Source organism: Monosiga brevicollis, genomic scaffold (assembly GCF_000002865.3).
Source record: "Monosiga brevicollis MX1 MONBRscaffold_12 genomic scaffold, whole genome shotgun sequence".
Classification (NCBI taxonomy): domain Eukaryota; class Choanoflagellata; order Craspedida; family Salpingoecidae; genus Monosiga; species Monosiga brevicollis.
Genome location: NW_001865049.1, coordinates 374,456 through 399,534, shown reverse-complemented (window position 1 = coordinate 399,534; position 25,079 = coordinate 374,456). Strand labels below are relative to the sequence as shown.

The 25,079-nt window shown below is 55.1% G+C and overlaps 8 protein-coding genes across 8 annotated transcripts; 4 read left to right on the top strand and 4 right to left on the bottom strand.

Moving 5' to 3' along the window:
* Positions 1-2: 2 nt before the first annotated feature.
* MONBRDRAFT_37306 (uncharacterized protein) lies at positions 3-1,992 on the bottom strand. The gene is made up of 7 exons (XM_001746268.1): positions 1,947-1,992; positions 1,675-1,779; positions 1,461-1,502; positions 1,206-1,273; positions 1,007-1,080; positions 402-889; positions 3-316 (listed from the first exon to the last, which is right to left on the bottom strand). The coding sequence occupies exons 2-7, from the start codon at positions 1,752-1,754 to the stop codon at positions 259-261; spliced, it is 810 nt and encodes a 269-aa protein (XP_001746320.1). The 5' UTR covers positions 1,755-1,779; positions 1,947-1,992; the 3' UTR covers positions 3-258.
* Positions 1,993-2,213: 221 nt separating this feature from the next.
* Mb_HLH_10 (uncharacterized protein) lies at positions 2,214-7,189 on the bottom strand (the record flags this gene model as incomplete). The annotated part of the gene is made up of 13 exons (XM_001746267.1): positions 2,214-2,681; positions 2,808-3,016; positions 3,161-3,244; positions 3,337-4,410; positions 4,524-4,619; positions 4,809-5,510; positions 5,600-5,995; positions 6,084-6,238; positions 6,334-6,404; positions 6,522-6,556; positions 6,680-6,738; positions 6,941-7,069; positions 7,159-7,189. The coding sequence occupies 13 exons, from the start codon at positions 7,187-7,189 to the stop codon at positions 2,480-2,482; spliced, it is 3,243 nt and encodes a 1,080-aa protein (XP_001746319.1). The 3' UTR covers positions 2,214-2,479.
* A 516-nt stretch (positions 7,190-7,705) lies between these two features.
* On the top strand, positions 7,706-11,187 carry MONBRDRAFT_32648 (uncharacterized protein; the record flags this gene model as incomplete). The annotated part of the gene is made up of 18 exons (XM_001746390.1): positions 7,706-7,747; positions 7,885-8,005; positions 8,106-8,158; positions 8,268-8,352; positions 8,450-8,535; positions 8,620-8,712; positions 8,799-8,833; positions 8,961-8,999; positions 9,110-9,248; positions 9,341-9,470; positions 9,572-9,736; positions 9,827-9,922; positions 10,161-10,258; positions 10,348-10,434; positions 10,531-10,581; positions 10,732-10,819; positions 10,894-10,979; positions 11,128-11,187. 18 exons carry the CDS (start codon positions 7,706-7,708, stop codon positions 11,185-11,187), a joined length of 1,554 nt encoding a protein of 517 aa, XP_001746442.1.
* Positions 11,188-11,319: 132 nt separating this feature from the next.
* Positions 11,320-13,106, bottom strand: MONBRDRAFT_25935 (uncharacterized protein; the record flags this gene model as incomplete). The annotated part of the gene is made up of 6 exons (XM_001746266.1): positions 11,320-11,539; positions 11,657-11,790; positions 11,917-12,016; positions 12,150-12,575; positions 12,727-12,854; positions 12,939-13,106. The coding sequence occupies 6 exons, from the start codon at positions 13,104-13,106 to the stop codon at positions 11,320-11,322; spliced, it is 1,176 nt and encodes a 391-aa protein (XP_001746318.1).
* Positions 13,107-14,840: 1,734 nt separating this feature from the next.
* Positions 14,841-16,968, top strand: MONBRDRAFT_25934 (uncharacterized protein; the record flags this gene model as incomplete). Its single annotated transcript, XM_001746389.1, has 2 exons — positions 14,841-16,319; positions 16,594-16,968. The coding sequence occupies 2 exons, from the start codon at positions 14,841-14,843 to the stop codon at positions 16,966-16,968; spliced, it is 1,854 nt and encodes a 617-aa protein (XP_001746441.1).
* A 298-nt stretch (positions 16,969-17,266) lies between these two features.
* Positions 17,267-18,052, bottom strand: MONBRDRAFT_8710 (uncharacterized protein; the record flags this gene model as incomplete). Its single annotated transcript, XM_001746265.1, has 4 exons — positions 17,267-17,507; positions 17,562-17,720; positions 17,812-17,872; positions 17,998-18,052. 4 exons carry the CDS (start codon positions 18,050-18,052, stop codon positions 17,267-17,269), a joined length of 516 nt encoding a protein of 171 aa, XP_001746317.1.
* Positions 18,053-18,950: 898 nt separating this feature from the next.
* Positions 18,951-19,950, top strand: MONBRDRAFT_32647 (uncharacterized protein; the record flags this gene model as incomplete). The annotated part of the gene is made up of 4 exons (XM_001746388.1): positions 18,951-18,991; positions 19,041-19,239; positions 19,400-19,653; positions 19,761-19,950. The coding sequence occupies 4 exons, from the start codon at positions 18,951-18,953 to the stop codon at positions 19,948-19,950; spliced, it is 684 nt and encodes a 227-aa protein (XP_001746440.1).
* A 1,962-nt stretch (positions 19,951-21,912) lies between these two features.
* On the top strand, positions 21,913-24,747 carry MONBRDRAFT_32646 (uncharacterized protein; the record flags this gene model as incomplete). Its single annotated transcript, XM_001746387.1, has 7 exons — positions 21,913-21,984; positions 22,124-22,218; positions 22,452-22,509; positions 22,628-22,808; positions 23,009-23,744; positions 23,884-24,004; positions 24,120-24,747. 7 exons carry the CDS (start codon positions 21,913-21,915, stop codon positions 24,423-24,425), a joined length of 1,569 nt encoding a protein of 522 aa, XP_001746439.1. The 3' UTR covers positions 24,426-24,747.
* Positions 24,748-25,079: the final 332 nt, after the last annotated feature.

Sequence of the window (25,079 nt, the reverse complement as noted above, 5' to 3'; positions counted from 1 at the left end):
AACAAGCAAACCGTTTGCACGTCACGGAAGCACGACGGCAAAATCATTCCATTCATGGCCAGCAAATTAATACACAACGGCAATATACAGCAACACTCCATTCCATCAGCACAGTAGTAGGACTGGGCTGACAATAGCAATGCACAACGGACATGGCTGAAGTTGGTCATGAGCAGTAACGCAGAGGCTTGAAGCAAAACTCACGGGGCAAGCAGGGCTGAGCAGGATTCAACGACAATATCATCGGCGAATGCACATTTAGGAGCGGGCCACAATCCAGAGCAGGCCGTTCTGGCGCAGGGCGCGCTTCAAAGCACTATTGGACAAAAGCGAAAAGAAAAAAATTTGAAGTGAGATGCTGCACAATCGGAGCAAGGCTGTGGCCAGCTGCTGCAACTCACCGACGCTTGCTTTGCTTGTAAGTGTTGTAAAAGTTGCGCAGCTCCTCTTTGTTCTTTTCAGGTAACTTCTCCAGCTTGTAGGTCTTGTTCTCGTTGGGCACGCGAACGAGGTCCCGAATCTCAGCCTTCTTGGAGATGCGCGCCCGTTGATACCATTGGGCAAAAGGAAGGGGCTTGTGCTTCTCCTGGAATTCCTGGAAGCGCGCATAGTCCTCCTTGTGTGTATCGATCCACTGTTCCAGATCCTTGATGTAGGATCCCTTGGCAGCCTCGAGGCGGTCGCCCCACTGCTTCTTCTCCTCCTCCGAGGTCTCGAGCCAGGCGCGACTGCGCTCGGTGAAGGGCGTTGAAGCCGCCAAGCCCGACTCCTTGGACCAGAGTGCCATCGCACTGCGTGGGGGGCGCGGCATTGGGGGATGCGACTTCAAAAACTTGGCAAGGTCGTTCTCGTACTGCTCGCGATTCTCCGTGTAGCGCTTGGCGTATTGCTGGACGGAAGGAACGGGAGCCCGACGCCAATGAGATGATCAAGAGAGCGTCTGTAAAAGAGCATTTGTTTGCGCTGCGCTATTGTAGCGATACGCCATGAATGCAAACTGACTGACCTCACGCTCTGCATCGCTCAAATCGCGCCACTGGCGACCAAGCTCGACAGACACATCACGCAGATTCTTGTCCTCTGCATATTCAAGGCAGCGGGCCAGCCAAGACCAAAACCCACACATGAGGGATAAGCGTCAGCCCAGGCACAGAGCACAAACCTCACGTGCACACATGCAGAGTCAAGCAGGGCAACAGACATACCCAGCTTATGCTTGCTCATAAAATCAGAGTCCTCGCGCTTGTCCATGACAAACATGAGGTACTTGGAGCTAGTACAAAGAACAACCCAAAAACGCACACGCGAGCGCAAAAAAAAACAAGTTGATGGCGGTGCACACACATAGCAAATCATTCATCGACCGAATGTGAGAGGCTGTCAACGGATATCTCTGGATACTACAGGCCAAAACAAGCCTGTCAAATGTCACTGTGCAAGCAGAGCTCAAAGACACTTACAGGGGCGGCGACGGCATTCGAGCAGAGAGAATGGACGATGCACTGCGCGGATAAACCAGGATGGCGGGGGGCGACGATGAGCAAAACACTTTTTCGCGCCGCATGTGCACTTGACTGCAATCATGAACAGGACGCGCTTTGCTCGCGGGGCCATCCAAGTGCCCCAGTATGCACGTCACCACCGTCTTGCTCTCACGCGCTCACAGTGACCAACCTCAATGCACGCGTGGTCATGACGGTCACGGGCGTGATACGCATGGCATTCAATGCCAGCATGGCTTGACGAACGGCCATGGTGCTGGACAAAAGTTGTTGAGACCTGCACGCATCCCAGGACCACAGTCGGGCGAGTGAGAGCCCTGATTCAGGTCTCACCAAAACACACACAACAACGTCTTGGGAAACCCTTGCCCCTTAGCCCATGCTGCACCACCAGCCAGTGAACCTGCTTCAAACGACCTCAACACTCAGGACACCCAGACTTACAGAGGCAGGAGCACAGGATGGGTACGGCGATGCCACCAAGGAGGTACTGATCACCAGAAATAAGAAAATGACCGACTGCACAAAATTATGGCGTCGGTCGTCTCTCTCTCTCTCTCTCTCTCTCTCTCCTGTGTGTGTATCAGATCAAAAGCAAGTCATCAGATTGAACAAAAAAAAAAAAAAAAGCTGTTGTGTTGCTGTAGCACTTTTGGTTAAAGATTTGAGCAGGTTTTTGCAAACGTTCTTATTGACAAAGCCATCAAAGAGAGTGATCAATGATGTGAATTGTCAGCGAAAATGCACCCAATGTTAAAAATTTAATTTTGAGAACACCAAAACACAAAAACAAGAAGAGGTGCGCAGCCAAGGCCGAACAGGGCCATCTCACAACCGGAATAGGGTACAAATCGCGCAACACCCATAAAACTTCGAGGGTGCTTTTTCACGTGCTCGGCACACAAAGCAGATTTATCGCCAAATGAACAAAGTGTCAACATCAACATCGCAAGACCATGTGCGTGCCATGGTCATCATTAACGAGAATCCAAGAGCTTGGTCAACTTGCGGCACGAGTTGAGCTCATCCACGGCATCCAGGCGCTCAAAGAGATGCATGGCTTCCTCCAGCTGCGTACGAAGCAAGGCCTTTGGTAGACTCGAGGACAAGCAACTGGCCATGTGCAACTTGGCCAGCGCCACATCATAGGGCTGCTCCAGTTGTTCAGCCAACGTCCAGCTGCCATTGCACAATCAAGAATCGCACAATCAAGAACAAAGCAAACGTGAGACCCAGCAACTTAAGAACGTAAATGGGTCCCGTCACGAGACGGATTGCCGGAAAAGAAGTGGCTTGAGGCGTTACCTTTGTTGGAACAGTTGCTCTGTGGGCTCTGTGCGAGCCCCGGCCAAGCAGCGACAGATGCCGCGCAACAGGAGCGCCTGCGGTTGACTGTAGGGCAAAGACTGAGCAAAGGCCGTGGCCAAGTCGACATCGTTTTGCAATGCCGTCAACATCACATCAAAGGTCACCACAGAGCCGTCCCGCTCGCGCAGAGCATCCACCTCCGCCTCCTAAACCGCCAAGGTTGATCAAAAGACACACAACGGTCAAAGGACAAAAGGAAAAAAATACTCATCACCAAACACACCCAGCGACTCCCAAACAGGCAGACAAGCTCATGTCTCTGAAACCCCAGGAGGAACGCAACCACGTACAGGGAGTCGCCGCAGATAAGAGCGCAGACGATAGAGGGCCACGCGAACACCCATGACCTGGCGCAGGACCAGAAAGCGCGCCATCTGTAATTCCAGGATGTCACATGTGGGCGAGGGTGAGCGAGGGGCTTGAGATGCTCCAAAAACGCCTACGATTCTGAGCAGAGCGCACTCACCTCGTCGAGTGCTGGGGCAAAGACGGGATGAGCTGGGGGGAGACGCGCGTAGCAGCAGGAGGCACGTTGTAGCGCCAACCAGCAAAGGGCGTGATCTCCATCCAAAAGAGCCTGCTGAGCGCGAAGGACGGCGTAGAGGCTTTCTTGCAGCAGGTCACGCTTGGGACAAAGGCGTTCTGCTTGCACGAGCTTGCTACGTGCCTCGCGCAGCTGGCCCTGGCGCCAATGCATGGGCACCATGGTGGCCAAGGCCCACCAATGATCGTGGGCATGATTCGCCACATGGGCGTGCTTGCCCAACTCGAGCAGGCGGCTAGTAGCCAAAGCCAGGTCGCGACCCGCGACCAAATCTTGCATGCCCTGCTGAAGCAGGTGATGCCGAAAGGCGACGCTGAGCGAGAGAAGTGTGCCAGGCTTGCGGGCGCCCAAAGCGCTGACCGTGAGCCAAGTGCCGTCGAGGAGATAGGTGCGACCCTGTGGCTCGAACATCCAAGCAAACTCGCATTCTTCCATGTTGGCCATTGGGTCGGTCATGGGGTCGCCTTCGCCGTCGTTATCCAAGGACACGTCATGGTCGGACTCGGCGTCCTCCTCATCGGCTTGCTCAGGCCCAACCGCCGTGCGGCAGGCTTCGCGGGCCAGTGACGCGGTTGCAGCCGCACATGCCGCCACGGCCTTGGCCTTGTCCAGATACATGCCAGCAAGAAAGGACGAGCCACCTCGCTGCAGCACGAGCTCGACGGCTAGAGCCGCATAAAAGCGACCAAGCTCCACGGGGCTCAGTTGCGAGCCAGCGGCTTCGGCAGCATTGACAGCGGCCAGGGCACACTCGAGCGAGGCGGCCGTGACTACGGCGTCCTTGCGCGTGTCCAACATAACCTGATGACGATGATGATAGGTACGGGCCAAAACAGCCAAGAATTCGGCGGCAGCGGGTCCGTGTGACGAAGCAAAATAGCGCTCTGCCCAGAGACCAAGGCGCGAGGTGTGCAGCGCCTGACGAAGCACGTGGTTGGCCAAGCCGAGCTGCATCCGCGAAGCCCCGAGCTGCGGTTGATTCAAACATTCCAAAGCCTGCGATACAAACCACAGAAACTCATGAGGTGATGATGCGCATGCGGGTTTTCAGGGAGTGGGCTGAATCGTGCTTTGTAGTTTGAAGCCGCCCGCCCACAAGATAAACTCACCTTGTCTGCGTGCCAGCTGGCTGTCTCATGGTGTTGCAGCATGCGCGCCACGGCTGTCTTGCGTTCATGCTCGTGGGCCGCTTTGATCTTGGCAGACTATAGAAATGCGCGCACACGCACACACACACACGCACACACGCACAAGGAAAACAACAAAAGCAGAAATACGAAAATATGAGAATGGGTGAATGGCCTCTACCCTGAGTGGGACAGACGACCAGATGGGATCCAAGATGGGAGCATAAGAGGGAATATGAAACCATAGAGCCGCGCCAATCAACAGACCTCCGATTCTGTGACGGGGTCGCGAATAACAATGACCACAGCCAGCAACAATAGTGACACCACTTGCATGCACCAGAACAGGGCCGTTGACCAGAGGCCAAGACTTTCATCGCCTCCGGTGTTGACCCCGGCGCCTGACGCCTGCACGCTCTGAAGAACGCGACCCGGGCCCATTGCCATGGCGGGCCCCTCGACAGCTCCGCCAAAACCCGCGGAGAGCGAATGGGAGAAGAAGGTAAAACCAGCCACGCAGGCCACCATAAACATGCGGGTGGCCGTGGCCGGTGCCCCGGGAGCGCCAGGAGAAATGGAGCGCACGCTACCCGGACTGCTAGGTGCGTTGGGCGAAGTGGCGTGTCCGCTGTCGACATCCGAAGGTGGAGACATGTTGCCGGTCTGAACGCGCCGCGTGCCGTTCAGCATGGCCATGGCAGCCGCGGCCGGCGCCGGCACAGTGGAAGGGGTCGAAGGCTCGGTTGGTGGATAGGCTTCATCATAGGCTGAGTCAAAGGCAAGTAAATCTTCCAGCACGTTGGCCGTCGGATTGGTGCTGACAGTCGGCACTGCATTGCCAGCGTCGGCCAAGCCGTGGGCAGCCAGCACCTCGCGTAGGCTGGTGACCTCCCGATGCAGTTCCTGATTGTTTTCAATCAAAAAGTGCAAATAGGCAGTCACCTTTTGCAAGATAGCAGCCTTGTTTGTCTACAGCCGGCCATGTCAAGGATAAATTCGAGTGAGACAGGCACGCCAAGCCCTCGCCTCCTTAAGGAGTACGGCGAGATGGAACATACCCTAACTTTTGGACCAGTTGTCCAGGTGGGCGGCAACAGCCGACGTAGGTGGGTGATACGGTCGTTGATGGAGTTGCGGTATCGGCGCTCAACTGCGTTGTGCGCCATCTTTTTGTCCATGGCCGTCTTCAAGGGACCCTGCCGTTTGATCACTGTCTTTTTGAACGTTTCCGGGGGCGGAGGGGGCACGACGGGAGGCAGGAGGCTCGAGGCAGCGTCGGAATTTTCTGGCACGGACGAGCTGGACAAGTCATCCACGGCGGGTTTGAGCTCGGGTGAGTTTGGGTTGACCATGGGCTGTGGAGCAGGTGGGGCAGATAGGGTTTGGGAAACGACAGGCCCGATGTCGGGAAAGCCGTGAGTGATGATGGGATGGTTGTTGGTATCAACACCAGCCTGTGATAGAGAACACAATCAAGTCAGAAAGCCCGACAACAGGTCCTTGAAGACAAATACACACAAAGGCACCAGAGCATTAATTTACCACAGGCGCGGCTCGTTTGGCAGCCGGGTGAACGTCGTCATGGGCCGCATAGCTGTGCGCGTTGGTGCGTTTGCCGGCGAAGACACGATGATCAACAGCAGCGCTGATGTGGTGCTCTGGAATCAAGCTTGCACCCATCATGGGGACTGGCATGCCTGGACGCGAGATGCATGGTTTGCATTGATGAGCGCGGGCATGACAGAAAACAACAGGTTTAGGACCCAGAATCAGGCTGACGAAACGGGCATACCCGTGGTGGGCATGCTAGTCGAAGCCAGCGTAGTTGCGACATCGTTGGCATTGAAGTGCATCAGGGGCTCTCTGCAAAATCGACCGTTCGGGAGCGTGAACAAAGCAGCGAAGAGGGACGAGAAGAAAAAGATTGTGTAAAAAAAAAAAAATTAGCAAAACATCGCCGTGAACGCGCGCAGAACGTACGATGGATCATGCAGCAGGTGATGCATATCATCCTCCTACATAGCGGCACCGTGCGTATCCCCGATGAAGAATAATGAAAATGGGAGTCAGAAGACTGACACCTTTCAAACATTGCAAGGCATCAGAATGTGTCTGGGCGATTGGGTTGATGGCCTGACCGGAGTAGCATGCAGATGTGGGAGTGAGCTGGAGATTTCATCCAGCAAGGTAACAGCGGCTATCAGGTGCCACGCCATCAACACCCGATGATGCAGGAGCCCACAGCGTCGTGAGCAAGCGCCAAGGTCATTGGGCCACAATAATGCCGAGCCCGAGCGCTGAAGATGCAGGGGCGGAGACACGTACAATCCCACTCGGGCAGAAAGTCATGCAGATCATGTGCGGTCGCCATGACCCGCGGTTTGTGCAGGGCACCAAACCTCGGGACACCAAATACCCTGGATGATAGCAAAGCAGCACGGCCACAAGCTTGGCCTCGCTGCTGCTGTCGTTGCTGTTCAAGTCAGGACGCGCCCGAGAGAGAGAGAGAGAGAAGATGAGTGAGAGACCTTACACGGTACCCCGGAGAAGAAAAAAAAAAAAGCAAGCACAGCGAGTCAAACGCCGGTGGGCTAACGGAACGGCCGTCTATTCGCACCAACGCCCAACCACCAGCACCCTCTCCACATGCCCAGGCCACTTGGCGCGACCAGGGACCAGGGCGCTGCCCTTTTCGACAAGCGCGCCAACAACGCCAGACCGTCGATCCATTTCCATGTCGCTCACCTCTCGTGACTTTGGCAGTTCCAAATGCTCATGGGACATATCCCTGACTCGCTCTCTCTCTCTGACTGGTCCACCCCTTGGTTGCACAGTCTCTGTTTCAAGGTGGCTTGTCCCTTGCACGGTGTTGGTGGTTTGTTCCCTTTCTCTGATGACATCGACGGGACTTGCACCCGCCTCTGACGCGCGCTCGCTGGCTTACATGTGCGTGTCCGCATCACCTGATCGCGTGATGTCCGTCAGTGTGTCAATACACCATCTGACAATGGTTCCAACAGGTGTTCCTATCGTATGTTGCTGACAATGCCAAGTTTGTCTGACAATCTGACCCGCGTGCCCGCCTTGCGTGCATTTGACTGCAGAACGCGCTTTTGGCAGCGTCGAGCGCCAGATCCGCACGCGTGGACGCGAGACCTTTGAAGATGGCACAGAACACGGAGGAGGAGACCTGGGATGACTGGGAGGTTCGACATCGCATGGCAAACTTCCTGTTGCTGGCCCAATGCTAGCATATCCTGTGATGGGCACATAGTCTTGACTGTTTGCCTTGGCGCCGGCCGGTTTTCATCATGTGCTGGCTGGGGTCGCTCCCGGGTCTTAGGAGGCTGAGCAGCCCGCCATCTGCCCACTGGATCAGGAGCGTTTGCCCAGCGCAGAGGCATGCATTCAGTACCTGCGCACAAAGCATGACTGTGATTTGATGAAAATCGCGGCAGAACATGGTTCGGTCCCCTCCTCAAACACACATGCGCGCGCGCCCTCGCATGCACACCTTCAGAGCATGGCGAATTAACAGGCAGTGCTATCCTGGTGTTCCCACAGCACTCGACCACTATGGCTGCATTCGCCTCATTAATTTCATGCGCAAGCATCAGGTGGGCCTTGCTGCCTTCCATTCTGCACCCACCCACACACGCACACACACACACACACACATGCGCGCGCGGCCCTGCCGACTCACCTCCTCGTGCACGCCTTCCCCAGCGCATTCCGGCCAGCCGTGATGAGTATGCGACAGACGATGCCTACCTCCAGCCCGTCATGCCTGAAGATGCTCTCCTGCAATATGGTCTGTTGTTCAATGCGACAAGCACAAGCATGGCGTGTCACGCTGCGTTGTGCGCTCTCATCAGCTGTGACCTTGGTGGGTCGACCATGCGCTGAAGATTTTTTTCCGGAGGAGTGGTCCGACGATGAGGAAAATGAAGCTCCTCAAAGCGCCGCTGCGCCAAGCTCCAACGTGCCCATGCAGGTCGGTGGAGCCCCGCTTTGGACTTTGCATGCTTAATTTGATGCGTGCTTAATTTTGATCCCTTTCATGATATAATGCTTGCAGACACCGGCACCGCTGCTGGCCGATGCTTCAAACCTGTCCACGGAAGAACTGCGCCAGCTTGTTGCAGAGCTTCAGACCGTTGTTCGCGAACAAGTGCGTGCTTGTGCGAGTAAAGCTTGGGCAAGCCCTCGGTGGCTTTGTCACTCATTTTTTTTTTCTCGCCTGGCTGTTGCTTGCAGTCGGCCCTACCTGCCTCAGATCTTCAGGCCGTGCGGTGTGTAGCCTGCTTCACAGCCGCCTTACGCTTTCCAGCTCGTTTGCCACGCCGACCGCGTTTCTTCTTCTAGAGATGTCCTTAATGTTTGTCACTCACCCTTGTTTCAACCCCTGTGCGTGTGCAGGCAAGAGGTGGTCGCCACCCCTCAGGAAGAGGATCAAGGGTATGTTTTGCGTTTCAGTCGCAAATACGCCGGAATCCAGCTTTGCGGGTGGTCGTTGGAACACATCAACCAGCATCCTGTGCCTCATGCATGCTTGGGATGACCCTCAGAGATGGATCCAACGACTCAGAAGGCTACTTTGCCGGTTATGCCCGAGTGGACATTCACGAGGAAATGCTCCGTGATGTCGTGCGCACCGAGTCCTATCGGGACTACATTCTCAACAACCCCTCCATTTTTCAAGACAAGGTGCATCTCAAAGTCCAAGCCTTCTCTGCCCGCCCTGCGGTGTCTCACATGTTTGAGTCATGGCTGACCTCGACTCGCTTACACCCCTTCAGGTGGTCCTTGATGTGGGTTGCGGCTCGGGCATCTTGAGCATGTTTGCTGCCAAGGCGGGTGCAAAGCATGTCTATGCTGTCGACAACAGTAGCATCGTCCACGACGCGCGCGCCATTGTGTTTGAAAATGGTACGGGAGCCCTCTCTCTACGTCCGTGAGCTGCCTTGCCTACTCTCTTCAAGGCATGCCCATGGTTGATGCTCAAAGGTTTTGTCTCATCTGCGTCGCAGGCTTGTCTGATAAGATCACGGTGCTACATGGCAAGGTTGAGGAAGTTGCCCTCCCGCCCGAAGGTGTTGATGTGATCGTGAGCGAGTGGATGGGCTACTTTTTGCTGTTTGAGTCCATGCTCGACTCAGTCTTGTGTGCGCGTGATCGCTGTCTGCGGCCCGGAGGTTTGTTCGATGTTTGGAAAAAAACACCGTAGTCATGCTCTATTGTGTAAGTATCGCAATGGTCATGACCTGATTCATTGCGTGTCCCAGGTGTCATGGCTCCGGATCAGAGTAGCATGTATCTGGCAGCACTGGATGATGCTTGCGGCGCCTCCAACAAGCTTGGTTATTGGAATGACGTTTACGGTATGCCTTGCTCCAAGGTTTTGCTCCGACGGGGGGTGCGGGGGGCGGGGGGCACCCAGCAAGCGACAAATGACTCTGCTTCTTGAAGGCTGGCTCTTGAGCACGAGCCTTCTTGGGCAAAAGTCTCAAAGGGTGCGCACGTATGTTTGTTTGTTTGTTTTTCGTCTTCTTGACCTTTTCTTTGCTTTTTTTTTTTCTTCTTTCTTTTGGTTTTGTCCTCGACTGTGATGTACCTCAGGATTTCGGATGCCAAGCCTCCAACGCCGTGTTCTGCGAGACGCCTGGGTGACCGTTGTGCCCAACGAAAGTGTTGTGAGCAACCGCCACGTTTTTCAGGTCCGTGGCACCGGCTTTCGCTGGCCCGCTTTGACCAAAATCTTCATCTTTGGAGTACTGACTTTTATCGTGTTTTTCGCTATGCGCAGAGCTTGGACATGAACAAGTGCAGCATTCAGGACCTGACCTTTGCTCGCCCATTTACTCTAGTCATGAACAAGGCTACCCGTGTTACGGTATGAGAGGCCGAGAATGCGTGTGTCTGTGCAATTCACTCACCCACTCACGTTTGCACCTGGCTCGCGGGCTATGGAACATGCTTTCTTCTGCAGGCTTTGCTTAGCTATTTCGATATTGTTTTTGACAACAACGGCGAACAATCGGTATGTAGCTTGGGCCTTGACAGTCAAGGATGAAACTTTTGGCGTTTTCTCTTGGTGATTTGGCTCTGGCCTTGCACCACACAAAGTGATGAGAAACCTTTTTTTTTTTTTCTGACTTGTTTTTTGCAAAACTCTTGACCACTGCGCCAGGTGTATTTCTCAACTGGACCAGAGGCCATTCCAACCCACTGGCAGCAAACCGTTTTCTTGTTGGAAAACCCCGTGGAGGTGTCACAGGGTTAGTGTTGGCATTGTGAACCTGCAACCTTGGCCCCTGGTTGCCTCATGGCTTTTTTGCACACGATGGTACAGGCGACCATATCGAAGGCAATATTACCGTGGCTCGCGCCGAGGATCACGATGAATCTCGAACCCTCACGGCCACAATCGAGTATCACGTATGTCCGAACCTTGTGCCTGTTCCCCGGTTGCTTCCCCCAGCCACTCTTGTCCGATGGAGCTGGGCTGTCTCGGCAGCGATCGAGCTGCCAGTTGGTGAAACGGCTTTCATTCACCCATCCATGGCTGACTGACATGTGTTTGCAGGTGAAGCAGCAAAGCAATGGCGAAAGCGGGGCTACCTTCTCGCAGACTTGGCGCATCTGATAGTCGAGCCAGCCTTTGTACTGTGTTGCTGTCGTGGGTACTTTGAATTTGCAATTGACAAGAAAGATTTGGAACTGCGGGCTGGTCTTGGTCCGGTAATGGTTGATTAATTGGCAGATGATTATTGTCCTTTTAAAGCTCATCATGAGCCTCGGAGGGCAGGGTTACAGAGCTAGTGATTGTGTCAGGAACGAGAGTAAAGAACGCGCTGGGAAGGTCGCGCACGGTGCGATACCGGACAGCAAAGGCCGAAAAACTGCTGACGCAATTGCCCAGGAACACATCGGCCTGAGTGAACAACACCATGTCCTCCATGGGTCCATGAGACCGCACCACCAAGGGTGTGTCTGGCCTGTTGTGGCGTCGGTCCACACGTGCAGTGAGGATATTCAGACATGCGCGATTTGAGCTGCACAGTAGAAAGTCCCCTCTCTCTGGATGAGGCGGGGCCGGGGGCTGAGGAACGTACCACGCCCAGCGAGATTGCAACTGCTCCACAAAGCGTGGGTTGTCAGAGCCAATGTAGACGGCACGCAAGCCATGTTGGGCGCAAAGGCGCTCAATGTCGGCAAGGACTTGGTCGGGGTCCGGATAGCACAACTCCTAAACCCTCGTGACCAGACCAGAAAGAAGCGTCAGATTGGAGTAACGTTCTGGACAGGTTGGGTTGTCGCGGGGAGGTGAGACGGGTGTGATAGCTTGGGCTGCTCGCGGCACGACGATCCACACCTTGGTCACCGTTCGAGGGTTGAGGAGGTGGTCGCATTGGGGACTGGACATGTAATAAGGGACGCCATTGGCGTGTTCGCAGGCGCGCTTCCAGTCTGTGCTGTATTTCAAGATTTTGAGGGGGGTGACAAATAAGCAGCTGGGTGAGGCCGCTGAGGGGGACGCAGACGCAAGCCAAAGTATATGATGGAGAATGTCAAGCAAGAGAGTCTACCAATGGCCCATCAACGCACCCAGCGCGAATGTGTACGGCCAAGTACGGACGCGGCAAATGCTGGTCAATAAAGGCCTGGGCCATCGCAAGGCGATCGCTGCGCCACTCGACAAAACGAGCGAGGGCTCGATGCTCGGGCTTTTCTGGGAAGGTGGCTGGTGCTCCCCGCATGGCAATGACGGCGTGGCCGTTTCGGGGGTCGTAGCGCTGGGGCCATTCGCTGTGTGGCAACAGGTAGTCGATGCCGCGATCGCCAACAAAGTCGATGCCAAAGTGGTCCCAAAAGGGGCCAAACGGATTGCCTTGCTTGGTGCGGCAATCGACGGGCTGTGCCGGATCGTACCGGCTGCAGTACATGTGGCGCTGATTGAGGGGCCACACGTGGGGCGCCAGGCGCGTCATAAAGTCTTCCATGGCCAAGACACGGTGATAAGGACGCAGTGCCCTGAGTGAGTGTGGCCGGCAAGGTCGAAGCAAGAGAAACCAAGCACACAAGCGCAAGGGTGAGAAGGATAAAGCGTAATGGTTCTGCGGCAGCAACCAGCAACAACGTGGGTAGCGGTGTCGTGGGTGATCAAGCCAGCGCAAAGGCATACTCGAGGTCAAAGTAGTCGGTGTACGGCTCGAGGAGGATGGGTCGCTGCACGTAGCTGATAAAAGGTGGTACCACCAGAGTTCGGTTGGCGGACTTGGCCACGGCCAGTGCTCCGAGAAAGTGCGACGCCTACCAAAAGCAACCAACACGTTCATCATGCAATGTGGGCCGTCGGAAGAGCAGACACTGCCGGACCGCTTCACTACCACGCACCTGGTTGCCGAAGCGGCCCATACAGGGGCAGTAAAGCAGATAGCCGTTGGGATCGACCTCAGCCGCCTCACTGGGCTGAGCGCCAGGCACGAGGGGTGACAGAAGCAACAGGAGCAAAGGAAGCAACCCTCGCACATGACATGACAGCCAGCCCCCCACTGCCACCATCTCCTTGGAGGCGGAGATACCATCCGCTGCCATTCTGATCGGGAGCTCTCGAACACACACAGAACTGCGGACCACAAACCAAAAAGGTTGGTTAGTCAACTGTGCGGACATAAGTATGAGGCTCTCTCTCTTTCTAAATCTCTCTCTCTAAATCTCTCTCGAAATCTCTCTCTAAATCTCTCTCTCATCTCTCTCTCTCTCTATTCTCCAGTCATGCCATGCCAGACGGCAGCGCCTTGATGCACACTTGACATGAGGTACATCTGGATATGTGGCTGCAGGCGCTGGCCCGCATTGCGCTGATTAACATGTGAACTAACATCATCTCTTGCACTCGACGTAACCCTCACCCCAATTGTAGCCATAGAACGATCAATAGCTATGTGAGACTATTGCAGACACCACACGAATTTGGGGACCTCATCAAGAATGCTCTCTCGCCCGATACCCGACCATCCCAAAGGGCATCTTCGGCTCTTCCTCTTTCCTTGCCGCTCCCACTTTCAAGCCCCCGCCCCTCCCTCGCTCAATGCTTACGCTCACCCACACACACACACACAGAGTCATCCTTGCAAAAAAAAAAAAAATTCAAACACCCACATTCCCTCCGCCCAAATTTTTTCCTTCCTTCCAAATTCTCTCTCTCTCAAACCAATTCATTCTCTCTCTCTCTCTCTCTCTCTCTCTCTCTCTCTCTCTCTCTCTCTCTCTCTCTCGCTCCTCTCTCTCTCTCTCTCTCTCCATTTGTGATTTCCCAAATTTTTCACAAAAATTTTCTTCACATGTCTTGTTCCTTTTTTTTTTCTTGTTGCTGTTTTGATGTGAGAGGCTTTTTTTTTTTATTTTTTTTGTTTGAATTTCATTTTTGGCGGTCGCGCAGGCAGCCCGCGTTTCGAGGGTGCGTGACGCAGCGGTGGGTCGACGTTGGGGTCTGGTTATGCTCCCCGATGAAGGGTGGCAGGTGCCGTTAGGGTATCATCCGCATGAGTCTGCTTACTCATGTTGTGTTATGTGTTTTTGCCTCCTCCATTCATGGTTTCGCGTTGCCGATCCACAGCAGCTTCGCTTGGCTTCATCTGTCGCCGCGACGGTGCAGCGTGCCTGATCGACAACCGCAACAGGAGGAGGTTTGCCAGCCTGGGCAAGTCTGATTATTGTTGCGGTCTTCTCGGCACTTTTGAGGTGTGGTACGTTGCTGTGGTGTTTCGTTTCTCACGGTGCCGTTTGGGTTTTCGCTTTCTTGGCTCGAATCATGTGCGCGTCATGGCATGCCAGACTGCTTCGAACCATTCGCCCCGTGGCCATCGCTGAGCACCCTTTCTTGACAGCTGACCACAACCTGCTCCGGTGGATGCCTTTTCTCTCTTGTTGCAGTTCACAGCAAGAACGAGCCTTAAGCGCTCGCCTCTGCCGTACAGCCGCCGTCGGTCCAATTTTTAATTTTTTTTTAAGACCAGCCCTTGGACTGGTCCGAGGGTTTTTTCTCTTACTTGAGGTATGGACGACCGCATACTCCCCGTACTTTTGCCACTGCCCTGGCCCGTCAACGACATCATTCTCTCGACCGCGCCTTTGCACTTACCCCTCTTCCATTCATTGTTCATGTGCACTGTGTTGCCAGTTTCAAACCTCCTTGACGGGTCCTGGTTTGATGGTCCGCCTGTTGGACCATCGCGCCCCCGTGTTTCTTCTCATCGGCTTTTATTCCCCCCGCATTATTCCAGGCCAGATTCAATGGCCTTCGCTGCAGTCAAAGCAACGGCCGCCGGTGGCCAGACCAACGCCTCCACCTCACCTCCGGCGTCCTCGACAGGCTCAACGCCGGCCAATCAGGTCGACGGTCAGCCTGTGTACCCACCCCAACTGAGTTCCCCTGCACGCCGCGGGCCTGCGGCTTCGTCGGGCCAGTCATCCCTCTCAGCCTCCACCTCCAACGCCAGCATGACGGCCCGAGCCGTCAACGGTGTCACCGCGATTCCTACCTTTGTGGCAGCCCCGCCTGCCATCGCCATGACGTCACCGCGCGCTAGCACCAGCGTCAACTCTGGCCGAGCACCCGGATCGGCTACCATCAGCGGAGCGGCAGGTTCCACTACGGCCAGTCCCGGGGGTTCGAGCCGCGTGCCCAAGCGTGGTCCATACCGTTGCAGTCGCTGTGGTCAGATGCTCAAGGGCCATCAGTGCCCCTTCAAGGACTACTCTCCCCGCACGCCGCGTCCCACGCCACGCGTTAAGAGACCGTCAGCGTCGGACGAACCCGAGGAATCGGCCACTTCGGACGTCGCAGGACCACCCCCCACTAAGCAGCCTCGCTCACGGCCTGCCTCGGCAGACTCCATCTCCGACGTGCCCGCTGGCGACGCCAACCCTCAGTTGGCTGCCATGCAACTGCTTCGCATCAGCAAGCGGGCGCCCCCCGCGCCCGGCCATGGTGGTGACGCCCTGGCACGATTGTTTGGTCGATTATCAGCTATGCTGCCCGAAGGTACCGACCTGCACGAGATTTTCAACGAATGTGTCCATGAAGCCATTGAAACCTCTACGCCTGCCCCTGGCACCAACCCTGTCAGCATGTACACGCTGTCGGTCATCCGCAACCTGATTCAGCTTTCCGCATTGTGGGTGCGCGATGATGCCACCAACCAAATGACCCCCGCCCAGGGCATCAGTTTGGATGAGGCCCGCGGCCACGTCTGCCTGCATACGGAAGAGAGCGGGCCGCAACCAGCCTCGCGCTTGCGTATTGGCGTCTCGGGTCGCAAGACCAGCAGCAGTAGCGACCATCGCCCTCTTGCCTCGGGCAGCAAGCGGCGTGTCAGCCGGCGTCTGCAGACTGGTGACGAAGGCCGGGATGGCGGTGGCGGTGCCGGCGCTGGTGGGAAAAGCAGTGCCTCAGCTGATGACTTTTCGTCCGATGAGGACCGCAGTAATGCGTCCATCGTTCTGATGGCAGCCCGTGCATTGGAAGATGAGCAGCTCCGTGAAACCATCTCTCGCGTGTCCAACGGCGAGTCCTCGGATACTGCTGCAGGCCATCAGGAAGACGATTCCTTTGCCAGGGAGGAAGACGACGACGAGGAGAGGGAAGAGCATGCTGAATCATCCCCAGAACGCTCCTCCGACCGTGCTCAAACAGCTGAGACGTCCTTGCCGTCGCAAGGCGCAGAGACGACCGACGATCAGCGTAAAGCCTGGCAAACGGCTTTGGATATGGTTTGTCAGAGCGAGGGCATCAATGTTGCCTCGGAACACCAGGATTCGACCCGAGACCCGAAACCTTGAAGGGAAGCAATGCCTCCAAACCCATCCAGACAATTCCATAGCGTTTGTTCTCGTTAACCGTAGTTGTGATGAATTTGACCTCGTCTCGAATGCTCCGTGACAGGCAGGTCTTGTCTGATTGCCTGCTGCAATTGGTTCGTCGGCGACATGGCGCCATGAAGTCCGGTGTGCGAGCGAACCGCACCGACACGTGATATATTTCTAGTCTCAACTCGACGCTTCCATCGGCGACTTTTGCGATTCCGTCTTCAAGCTGTCTTCTCGCTTGCTTGTCACGCGCAATCCACCGTTTGTGCTGTCCGTTGTTGCCATTTTCTCTCTCTCTCTTTCTCTCTCTCTCTCTCTCTCTCTCTCTCTCTCTCTCTCTCTCTCTCTCTCTCTCTCAAACTCTCTCTCTCTCTCAAACTCTCTCTCTCTCTCTCTCTCAAACTCTCTCTCTCTCTCTCTCAAACTCTCTCAAACTCTCTCAAACTCTCTCAAACTCTCTCAAACTCTCTCTCTCTCTCTCTCAAACTCTCTCAAACTCTCAATCTCTCTCTCTCTCACCCTCTCCTCTTTTTTTTTCTTGTTTTCTACTTGACTTTCGTGTGCTTGTTTGTATTTTCCTGCCTTCAGCCAAAGCAGAGCCGAGATATCGTTTGCTCTTGAGCATAAATTTTGTTGTCGCTTTCTGAGTCTTCACTTTTGTGCGCACGGGCATTGTCTCTTGTGATGGTTGTGGAGAACGCGTGAACTGGGGTCCGGGAAATGTCAATGTACAGCAATCGATTCGATGCCCACTGCCGCTCGGCGGCCAGGATGTGCCTCTCAACATGTAAGATCACAAAGAGCGATTTATTTGAGGCGGTGACGTGCCAACAAGAGCGGGCTGGATTCGGCTAGCCAATCTGCACCTGCCATGTTCCCCGCCCCATTGGTTGGTTGAGCAGAAGCTGGTTGAGCAGAAGCTGGTGTCGATACCAAGGTTGGCCCTGAGCGCGCCTCGGGTGTGGACGACCCAGTAGCCTCTGGTGCTGCCAAGACCGGCTCTGCCGGCGCCTCATTTGATGATGGTGGCGCCCGAGGGTCTGGTACATTGCCATGACTGAGGTTGGGGGAGGGCACAAGGGTGAACTTGGGCTAAACCACGAGGAGCATGGCAGATTGAAGAAGGCTGCGTGAAGGCAAACTTACTTGATGATGCCAGTTAAAGACCGCAACTGCGTGAGGCTTTGCCATTCGGCCTGAATCTGGCGCACTTCGGCTAGACCAGCCTGCATGTCTTGTTGCAGCTGAGTCACGTTGTGTTCGCGGGCTGCGGCGCCCAAGGCAGTGGTGCCGGCCCTCAAATATCTAACAGGCAGGAATGGTAAGTTTAAAGTGATCCTGGCATGGAACGAGATCAGGCCCAGCGCCAGGACATGAAACCACTAGACGAGCATACTTGATTGATGTTCCGATGCCAAAGCCGACATGACGAGCCAACATCGGCAAACCGCGCAAACCTGGGAAGAAGACCACAAGGGCAAAAAGAAAAAATATGAGAAATTGAAAAGGATTCAACGGCCTCAGACAGGCAACTCGGGATTTTCAGCTGGAAAGCAGAGGTGTCTAAAGCCCAATCACGCACCAACGACGTAGCCGCCAACGGCGACGAGCAGACCCAATTCAGTCCAACCCAGCATGACGACCTGTATTGTTGCGGCTGTTTGCAACTCTTGCCGGCGCTGGTAGCTGTCCAACAACCGCACTTGCTGCTTTACATTCGCTATTAAAAGTCCCCAGATCTCCCTCCGCGCAACACCCACGCTCTCTGCCACCAGCACCACACGCCTACCAGTCAAGCGAGCCAGCCAGCGCTGCCGTATTGACCGACGTGTGAGATACTGTGATAAATACCACACTTTGTTCCAGTTTATGTTGAGAGCACACGTAGTTTACTTTAGAGGTCTGATTGACGCAACACGCTGATGTCAGAGAAGAAGACGAGACCCGGGGACGTTTGAGAGAGGCGCGAGTCTAGCCCGTAGCCGTTTCGTTGTGTTTCAAGCCTGTTTCAGAGAATTACAGCCAGCCAGGCACCAAGCCAGAGACGAGTGAGGATCACAAAAAGCACTGACCCACATGCATGTGTACACTTGCACGTTGCGACCGCGCGCACACACACACACACCATTCGCGAACACCAGCAGCACACCAGCAGGAGTCAAGGCCAGCACCACCACCACCAGCAATTGTAGCAGCTGTGGCCGGCCCTTTGTCCCGGCGTAGACCAGGCGCCCTTGCCTCCCGGCCTGCGCTTTCTTGGCAACTTGGACTATCCCTCTGGTGAATGGAACCGGTTTTAGCGCTGTGTCTGGTCGAAGCTGCCTGACGTTGGGGCCATAATTGGAGGGCCACTTGTTGGGCCGCGCGAACCGCCCCCTTGCCCGCGTGACAGCCAACGTCTCGCCGTGTACGCCTGCCCAGCTTCGAATTGCAGAAGAATATAATCAGCACCTGCCCCAGTTTGGACCACCTCAGGTTCGCAGCTTTCGCGAATGCGCACGCTCTCTGCTTTTATGTTTCCAAGGCAGCCCTTAAATGGCAGCCCTCCCCCTACATGCAGCCCTCACTCTCTTTGTGTCGACCTTCATGCACAACGCCCATCACCTTGGTTGTTCGTTTGGCTAGGCCTTTGCCAATCCCAGCGACAGCAGCGGCGGCGGCAGCAACAACAACAACAACAACAATACCAGCAGCAACAACAACGATACCAGCAGCAGCAACGATAGCTGTTTACACCAGCATCATGGCTAGCATGAACGGCATTGCTATCAAGCCCAACCCCTCGGATACGCTCGAGTCGCTGGGTGTGCAGTATGGCCTCTCGGTAAGCCCTTACTTTTGGCCCCAGCTTGCGCCGCTGATCAGCACCGTGCACGTCCTTGCCTGTCTGCCATGGCACCCTGACTTCAAGCCACCAGCGAGCCTTCATCCTTCATCGCTCATCGCCCATCGCTTGATTGTGGTCTGTGTTGCTCGAATGCCAGGCGGCCTCCATTCTCGAGGCGAACCGAATGTATGCGCAAGACTCGATTTTTGCACGCCCCTATCTCCAATTACCCGGCGTGACCCAGCCCTTGCCACAACACAAAGTGGTGGATGTCAAGTCACGCAACACATCCCGACGCAGCTCCGATGCATCGGCTGCGACCACTACGGCCACGCCCTCGGTTGACGATTTTCTCGCCCGCTTTGACCTGCAGTTTGGTGCCGTGAAGGAACAAACGGAATCCACGCTCAGGTACACCGATGGCTCTCTCCCCTCCTCCGAGTTTATGCCACCTGCTTGCCGTCCCCCCCCCCTTGTCACCCTAACCATGATCCACGCTCTGTTGAATGGCTGTGCAGCCAAAGCAAGTGGATGTCCGAGTATAGCTCGCAACCGGTGCAGTACCGTCCACGCGCAGTCATTCCTGTGGATGAACGTGAGGAAGAACCCGAAGACAAGTCAATGGGCATCCCATTGACATCAGTCTACTCAAGCAACCATGACGACGGGCTATTGCAAGGTCACACTGACGAAATGTTTGAGCTGTGACCCCACGACAACGTCCTTCCCTTTGCTTCTCCTTTGCCTGTTGCACAACACCCTCAAAACGGATACCAGGCGCAACTCTCTGCTGCCTGTGCTCTAAATGACGTTGAGAGAGCAGCTTCTCATCAGTGAATTCCTGTGTCTCGCCCATTCATCACCAGCTGACCCCGGGCCCTCCCTTGTACTGTGGCGTGGTGTCAACTTAATTTTTTTAATAATTAATCATTCAGTTGTAACAACATCTGCCCGCCGTCAATCTTAGTCCCTAGCATTTCCAGTTGCACCGACCGGTTGCCAACATCAAAGGAGGGGCCAGCATGTCTCCCGTGGTGCGGATACAAGCAGAGATACACGTGGAGGCTGACACGGTAAATTTTTCATTCACGTCGGCTATGAGAACCATCGTGGCACAGCCAGAATGGCTTCAACTTGGCATCAAGTGCACATGGTAACAGAAGGATCTGTCAAAGGTGCAATCGACGAGCTCGGATGCAATCTGCCCACCGAGGGGCAGCCACCCACACCGAGCGCCTACACGCCTCGTGTTTACACGTTACAACAACATCAACAACGACCGGCAATTGACTCGACGCGTTCACTTTGCCGCCTGCTTTGCCTTCTCCAGCTCCGCCCTACAATGATACAATACGTGTGCATGTGAGCCGCGGCGCCATGGTTCTAAACGTTCCGCCATGAAAAAACATGGGTGGTTGTCCAAAGTCGGGAATTTAAAGAAATTGACCAAGACACAGAGAAGCAGCATGCAGAGGAACCAAAAAAAAACACAAAGAGAGACTTTTGGAAAACAATAGAATCAAGAACGGCTGGGCGCTCAGCTGACACGTTATAAAACTCTCAGAAACGGTGAGATTGTGCCGGCCTCAACCCGCACGGGGAGGCCAGGCCCAGTCCCACCAAATCAAGCTCCCATATGTGGGATGAAAGAAATGTCGTCATCACGCCCTGGGCCACGGAGGCCCGGTTGTCAATCCTGACAACCTCGAGTTACAGCAAGATCTCGCAGGAACGCTCAAAGACAATTGGCTCACCTGAGCAGTTTGGTAAAGTCATCCTCCGTGTCGTCGTCGTCCCAGTCATCTTGCCATTGAGGGGCTTGCTGGCCGTCCTCCTCACTGGCCGTCCAATCTATACCGAAGGCCCAATACAACACATGCCACGATGGAAAAATAAATCAATGGGTGAGCAAAGGCCAAGACCTGCTGCGCCGACGAGCCGCCTCCAAGACCACCTGATCCAAAAAAACCCACCTTCCTTTGGGAACTCTTCAAACTCATCGTCATCCTCCAGCATGTTGTTTTCCGGGTTCTTGGATACGTCTGCCATCCTGCACGGTATGTTTTGCTCAGGTCCAAAGGCAATCTGTCTGATTCTGATTCGGTTCCAATGCGCCGGGCCAGAGATGAAACATGATGAGCCGCCGATACACACCGCATATCCAAAACGCAAGCCCACGCTTGCCCTGCATTATTCGTATAATAAGCATGCCTCTCTGCTTCAATGCCATGCGTGCGCACACATCTGTCCTTTTAGCCCAGCCCTGCCGCATACCCGCTGCCCTTGAGCCCCTGACCGTGCTGCCCGCAAGTGTCGTGGCCGTTCACTGACCTTGTCAAGCGAAAAAAGAAAAGTCGCTACGCTTTTTCTTCTCCCTTCTGGTTGGCTTGCAAGCAAGACACTTTTATCTGACAACTACAACGAATCTGATTCTTGTCTGCAGACTAGGAGACTAGGAGACTGGCCCTCGAGTCCAATTCACGGTTATCATCAGCAGTCCAACACCTCCTCCCTCATCCTCATCCTCCTCATCCTTAACCCGTGCTCTTCCTCTCAAGCTGCCTCTGCCCGTGGCTCAGCGCATCTCCTCCTCCTCCTCCTCCTCCTCCTCCTCCTCCTTCTCCTCCTTCTCATCATCATTGGCAGCAGCATCAGCAGCAGCAGCCCTCTATGCCCCCTTGCGCTTCTAGCTCTCTCTCTCTCTCGCTCTCTCTCTCTCTCTCTCTCTCTCTCTGTCTCCTGGTGAGTGCTGATGGTGGGCCTCCCTCACGCTGATGACCCTGGCTTTCAGTTGGGGTGCACCAGCAAAAGCAGTGATTGTACTCGAGCCAGAGAAGCGGGTCTTGGAAAGGTGACCAGCTGACCTTTTGCTCTATTGTAGGTCAACCCGATCAAGGCCACTCTGACCACCTCCCAGCCGTGCACCTGCGACCCCAGCCACTATTTGATATCAGACGAGCGTAAAAAGGGGCACAGGTGCTGCCCAGCATTTCTGAGCTGGGGTTTGAGCAAAAGAGACCATCCGACAAGGCCAAACGCCTTTGTCTACGATCTAGCCTGCTGGGATCAGCCCCAACGCGTGCGCCCCTGCCGTCAATCCCAATACGTGGCAGCACCATCATGGCACACTAGAGGCGGCCCGTTCGCCCTTTTTCGGATGCATTAGCCCCGACGACCTCCTTGCCCTCGCATCATTTTGTCAACGCCAGTGGAAGAGACAGCTGCCAGCCAGTCGCCATGGCTAATGGCGCGCACACAGCCGTTTCGGTACGCAGCTCAATGTTTCTTCACGCCCTCCCCTGTTCACCAATGTCCCAAACAACCCAGAACCTTGGCACCGCTTTCAACTAACATGGCGCGTTCCCTTGCGTCGGTGATGTGACAGTCAACGGTGCACCTTCGCAGCCATGCCATTGATGTCGCGCGACTGGCTTTGAGCGGCGACACGCTGCTTTCCGCATCGGGTGATGGCGTTGTGCGCCTCTGGAACCTACCGGATGGTTCCGAGCGTGCTACCATCAATGCTCATGAGCAACCCATATCCGACATGGCTGTGGACCCGCAAGGTCAGCGCGATCTCCGCTTGCACCCATCCACTCAGTTTGCTGTTCCCGGTCCAACCGGTGGCAAAGCTGCTCTGCAAGGCTTTCTGAAACGTCTCACAGTGTGTACTACCTTTGCCTCGTTTCCTCGTCTCGCTGCCCTACAGGTCGCCTCGTCTGCACCTGCTCATTTGATCAGACACCCCGACTTTGGTCTTTGAAAGATGGCAGCGAATGCGGTGCTTTAGTGGGCCATGATGAATGGCTGCGCTGCCTGGCCTTTGCACCCGATGGCCGCCACCTGGCTTCGGGATCGGGTGATCGTACATGTCGCCTCTGGGATGTAGAGACACAGCAATCTCTTTTGACAATGTCCGCCTTTTCAGATTGGGTCAATCTGTGCACGTTTGTGTCGGACGGCGGATCAAATATGCTTGCCGTCTCCGATTGGAGTGGCCAGCTGCAGCTCTTTGATCCCCGCGCCGGTGCAAGCCCCGTTCATCGGTTGCACCGGGGTGCCGTGGTCAAATCGCTGTGCAGCCGTGCGCCCGGTGAAGCCTTTGGCGAGACCGCGTTGGCTCTTGGGGATGTTGAGGGCACACTGCATGTTGTTGATTGGCGACAGGGCCAAACCATGTTCCGGGATACCCGCCACAGTGCCCCCATCAACCGGATACAGACGTATCAGGACAAACTCTTTACCGCCAGCAGTGATCACCTCATTGGTATATGGGACCGAAATCGAACCTTTACCAGCTTTGCCGCCCATGAAGACTGGGTCACCGATTTTTCCATTGCCCAGGACGGCACGGCCGTGTCTTGCAGCGGCGATGGCACGCTGCTGTTGTGGTCGACCGCCACCCTCAACGTCTTGCACGCGAGTCGGATGCAGGCCACCGCGCTTTGCTGTGCCGTCGCTGCTGACGACGAGGTCCTAGCTGCCGCAGTGGGCTACGCCAGGTCTGTGCCGCGAGGTTCAGGCGGCCCGTGTTTGCTTCGCTGAGACAGATTGGTCCATGACCTGCACATAGCGATTGTTTTCCACTCATTTTCGCGTTGGTCTCGCCCCCATGCCCTCGTTTTGTGTGTGTGTGTGTAGCGGTGAAGTGACACTCGTCAACTATCCCGTAGTCGGCCTCCACGCTGCCAACGCGGTGTCTGGTGCCGGCGCTGGCGCATCGTCGGGCGAGTGGTTTATGAAAAAGGGTGGTTGGAAAGTGGTGCGTGCCGTGCTACTCCTGGCGTTGCTTGGCTCGCTCGGCTCAGCTCGGCGGAGCAACCTGGCTGTGACATAACGCGACCTGTCTGTTTGCCTTCTTTTGACGTGTTTTGCAGACGGGTGGTATCCAGCTGACGGGGCGAAAAAACCGGTATTGTATTCTCACTTCCACGGGCCTCGAGTACTACGCCGGCTTTGATGCCAATGCTGGTGAACCGACCAATTTCAAGGGGCGCATCGAGCTTCAGGCCTCCACGACCATCCAAATCAAAGATGGCAACCGTCTCTTGATTGTCAACCCGGACCGCACCTGGGACCTAGAGGCGCGGTCCGCCAGCATTGCCCAACAGTGGCAAGACCGCATCTCGCACCTTATTCCAGGGCCTCCAGGGGCACCCATATCGGCTACTGCAAGAAGCTGACGTGTTGCTTCTTGTGCTAACGTTGTTGTCTTTCCGTTTTTCTGCTTGAGTTATTCCTCCTCTTGTCATTTTCCTCAGCGTCCTCTTACAATCGTCCCGTTCTCCGAGCCTGATTTTGCTCAAACGCCCATGGATGACCCTTTGCAAGGCCTTTAGCTTGCATGTGTCTATGTTCATGTCCTTGTCCATGCGTGTGACTGCTCCTTCTCGACCTGCTTGCAGTGCAGGCTGTTGTTTGCGTATTTTGTTTATTTGTTGTTTTTGACACTGTGGTCCACGACACCCTCCGCACTATTCTGCAGACTATTGAGTTTTGTTTCCCAGGCCGCCGCCATTGCATGGCCTGACATGGCGCCGGCGCCGGCATCGACTTTGTCCGTCATCCCATGGGCCGTGACACCCCTGGGTGCTTCCTTTTATTAGTCATCCATATGCGATAGCCTACCCGACCTGTCCCAAAGAAAGGCTTGGTTTTAGGTTTTAATCCTTCTGGTTTTCACATTTTTCTTAGGCGCAGATTGCACCTTGCTTTTGCTACCAACTTTTAATCGACTCCCTTTCATAGAAGCCATTCAACTCGCCCGCTGCTTGTCAACCCCGCTCGCCCTCGTTTCAATCAAAAGCGCATGCACACTTTGGAAAAAAAAAAATCGT

Bases quoted from the DNA above. Each gene is read 5' to 3' on its own strand.
- MONBRDRAFT_37306 (XM_001746268.1), bottom strand. From the start codon at position 1,754: ATGGCCGTTCGTCAAGCCATGCTGGCATTGAATGCCATGCGTATCACG. The intron at 890-1,006 runs GTCAGTCAGTTT...CCTTCCGTCCAG, and splicing joins TGAGCGATGCAGAGCGTGAG to CAATACGCCAAGCGCTACAC. The intron at 317-401 runs GTGAGTTGCAGC...TTTGTCCAATAG, and splicing joins TACAAGCAAAGCAAGCGTCG to TGCTTTGAAGCGCGCCCTGC.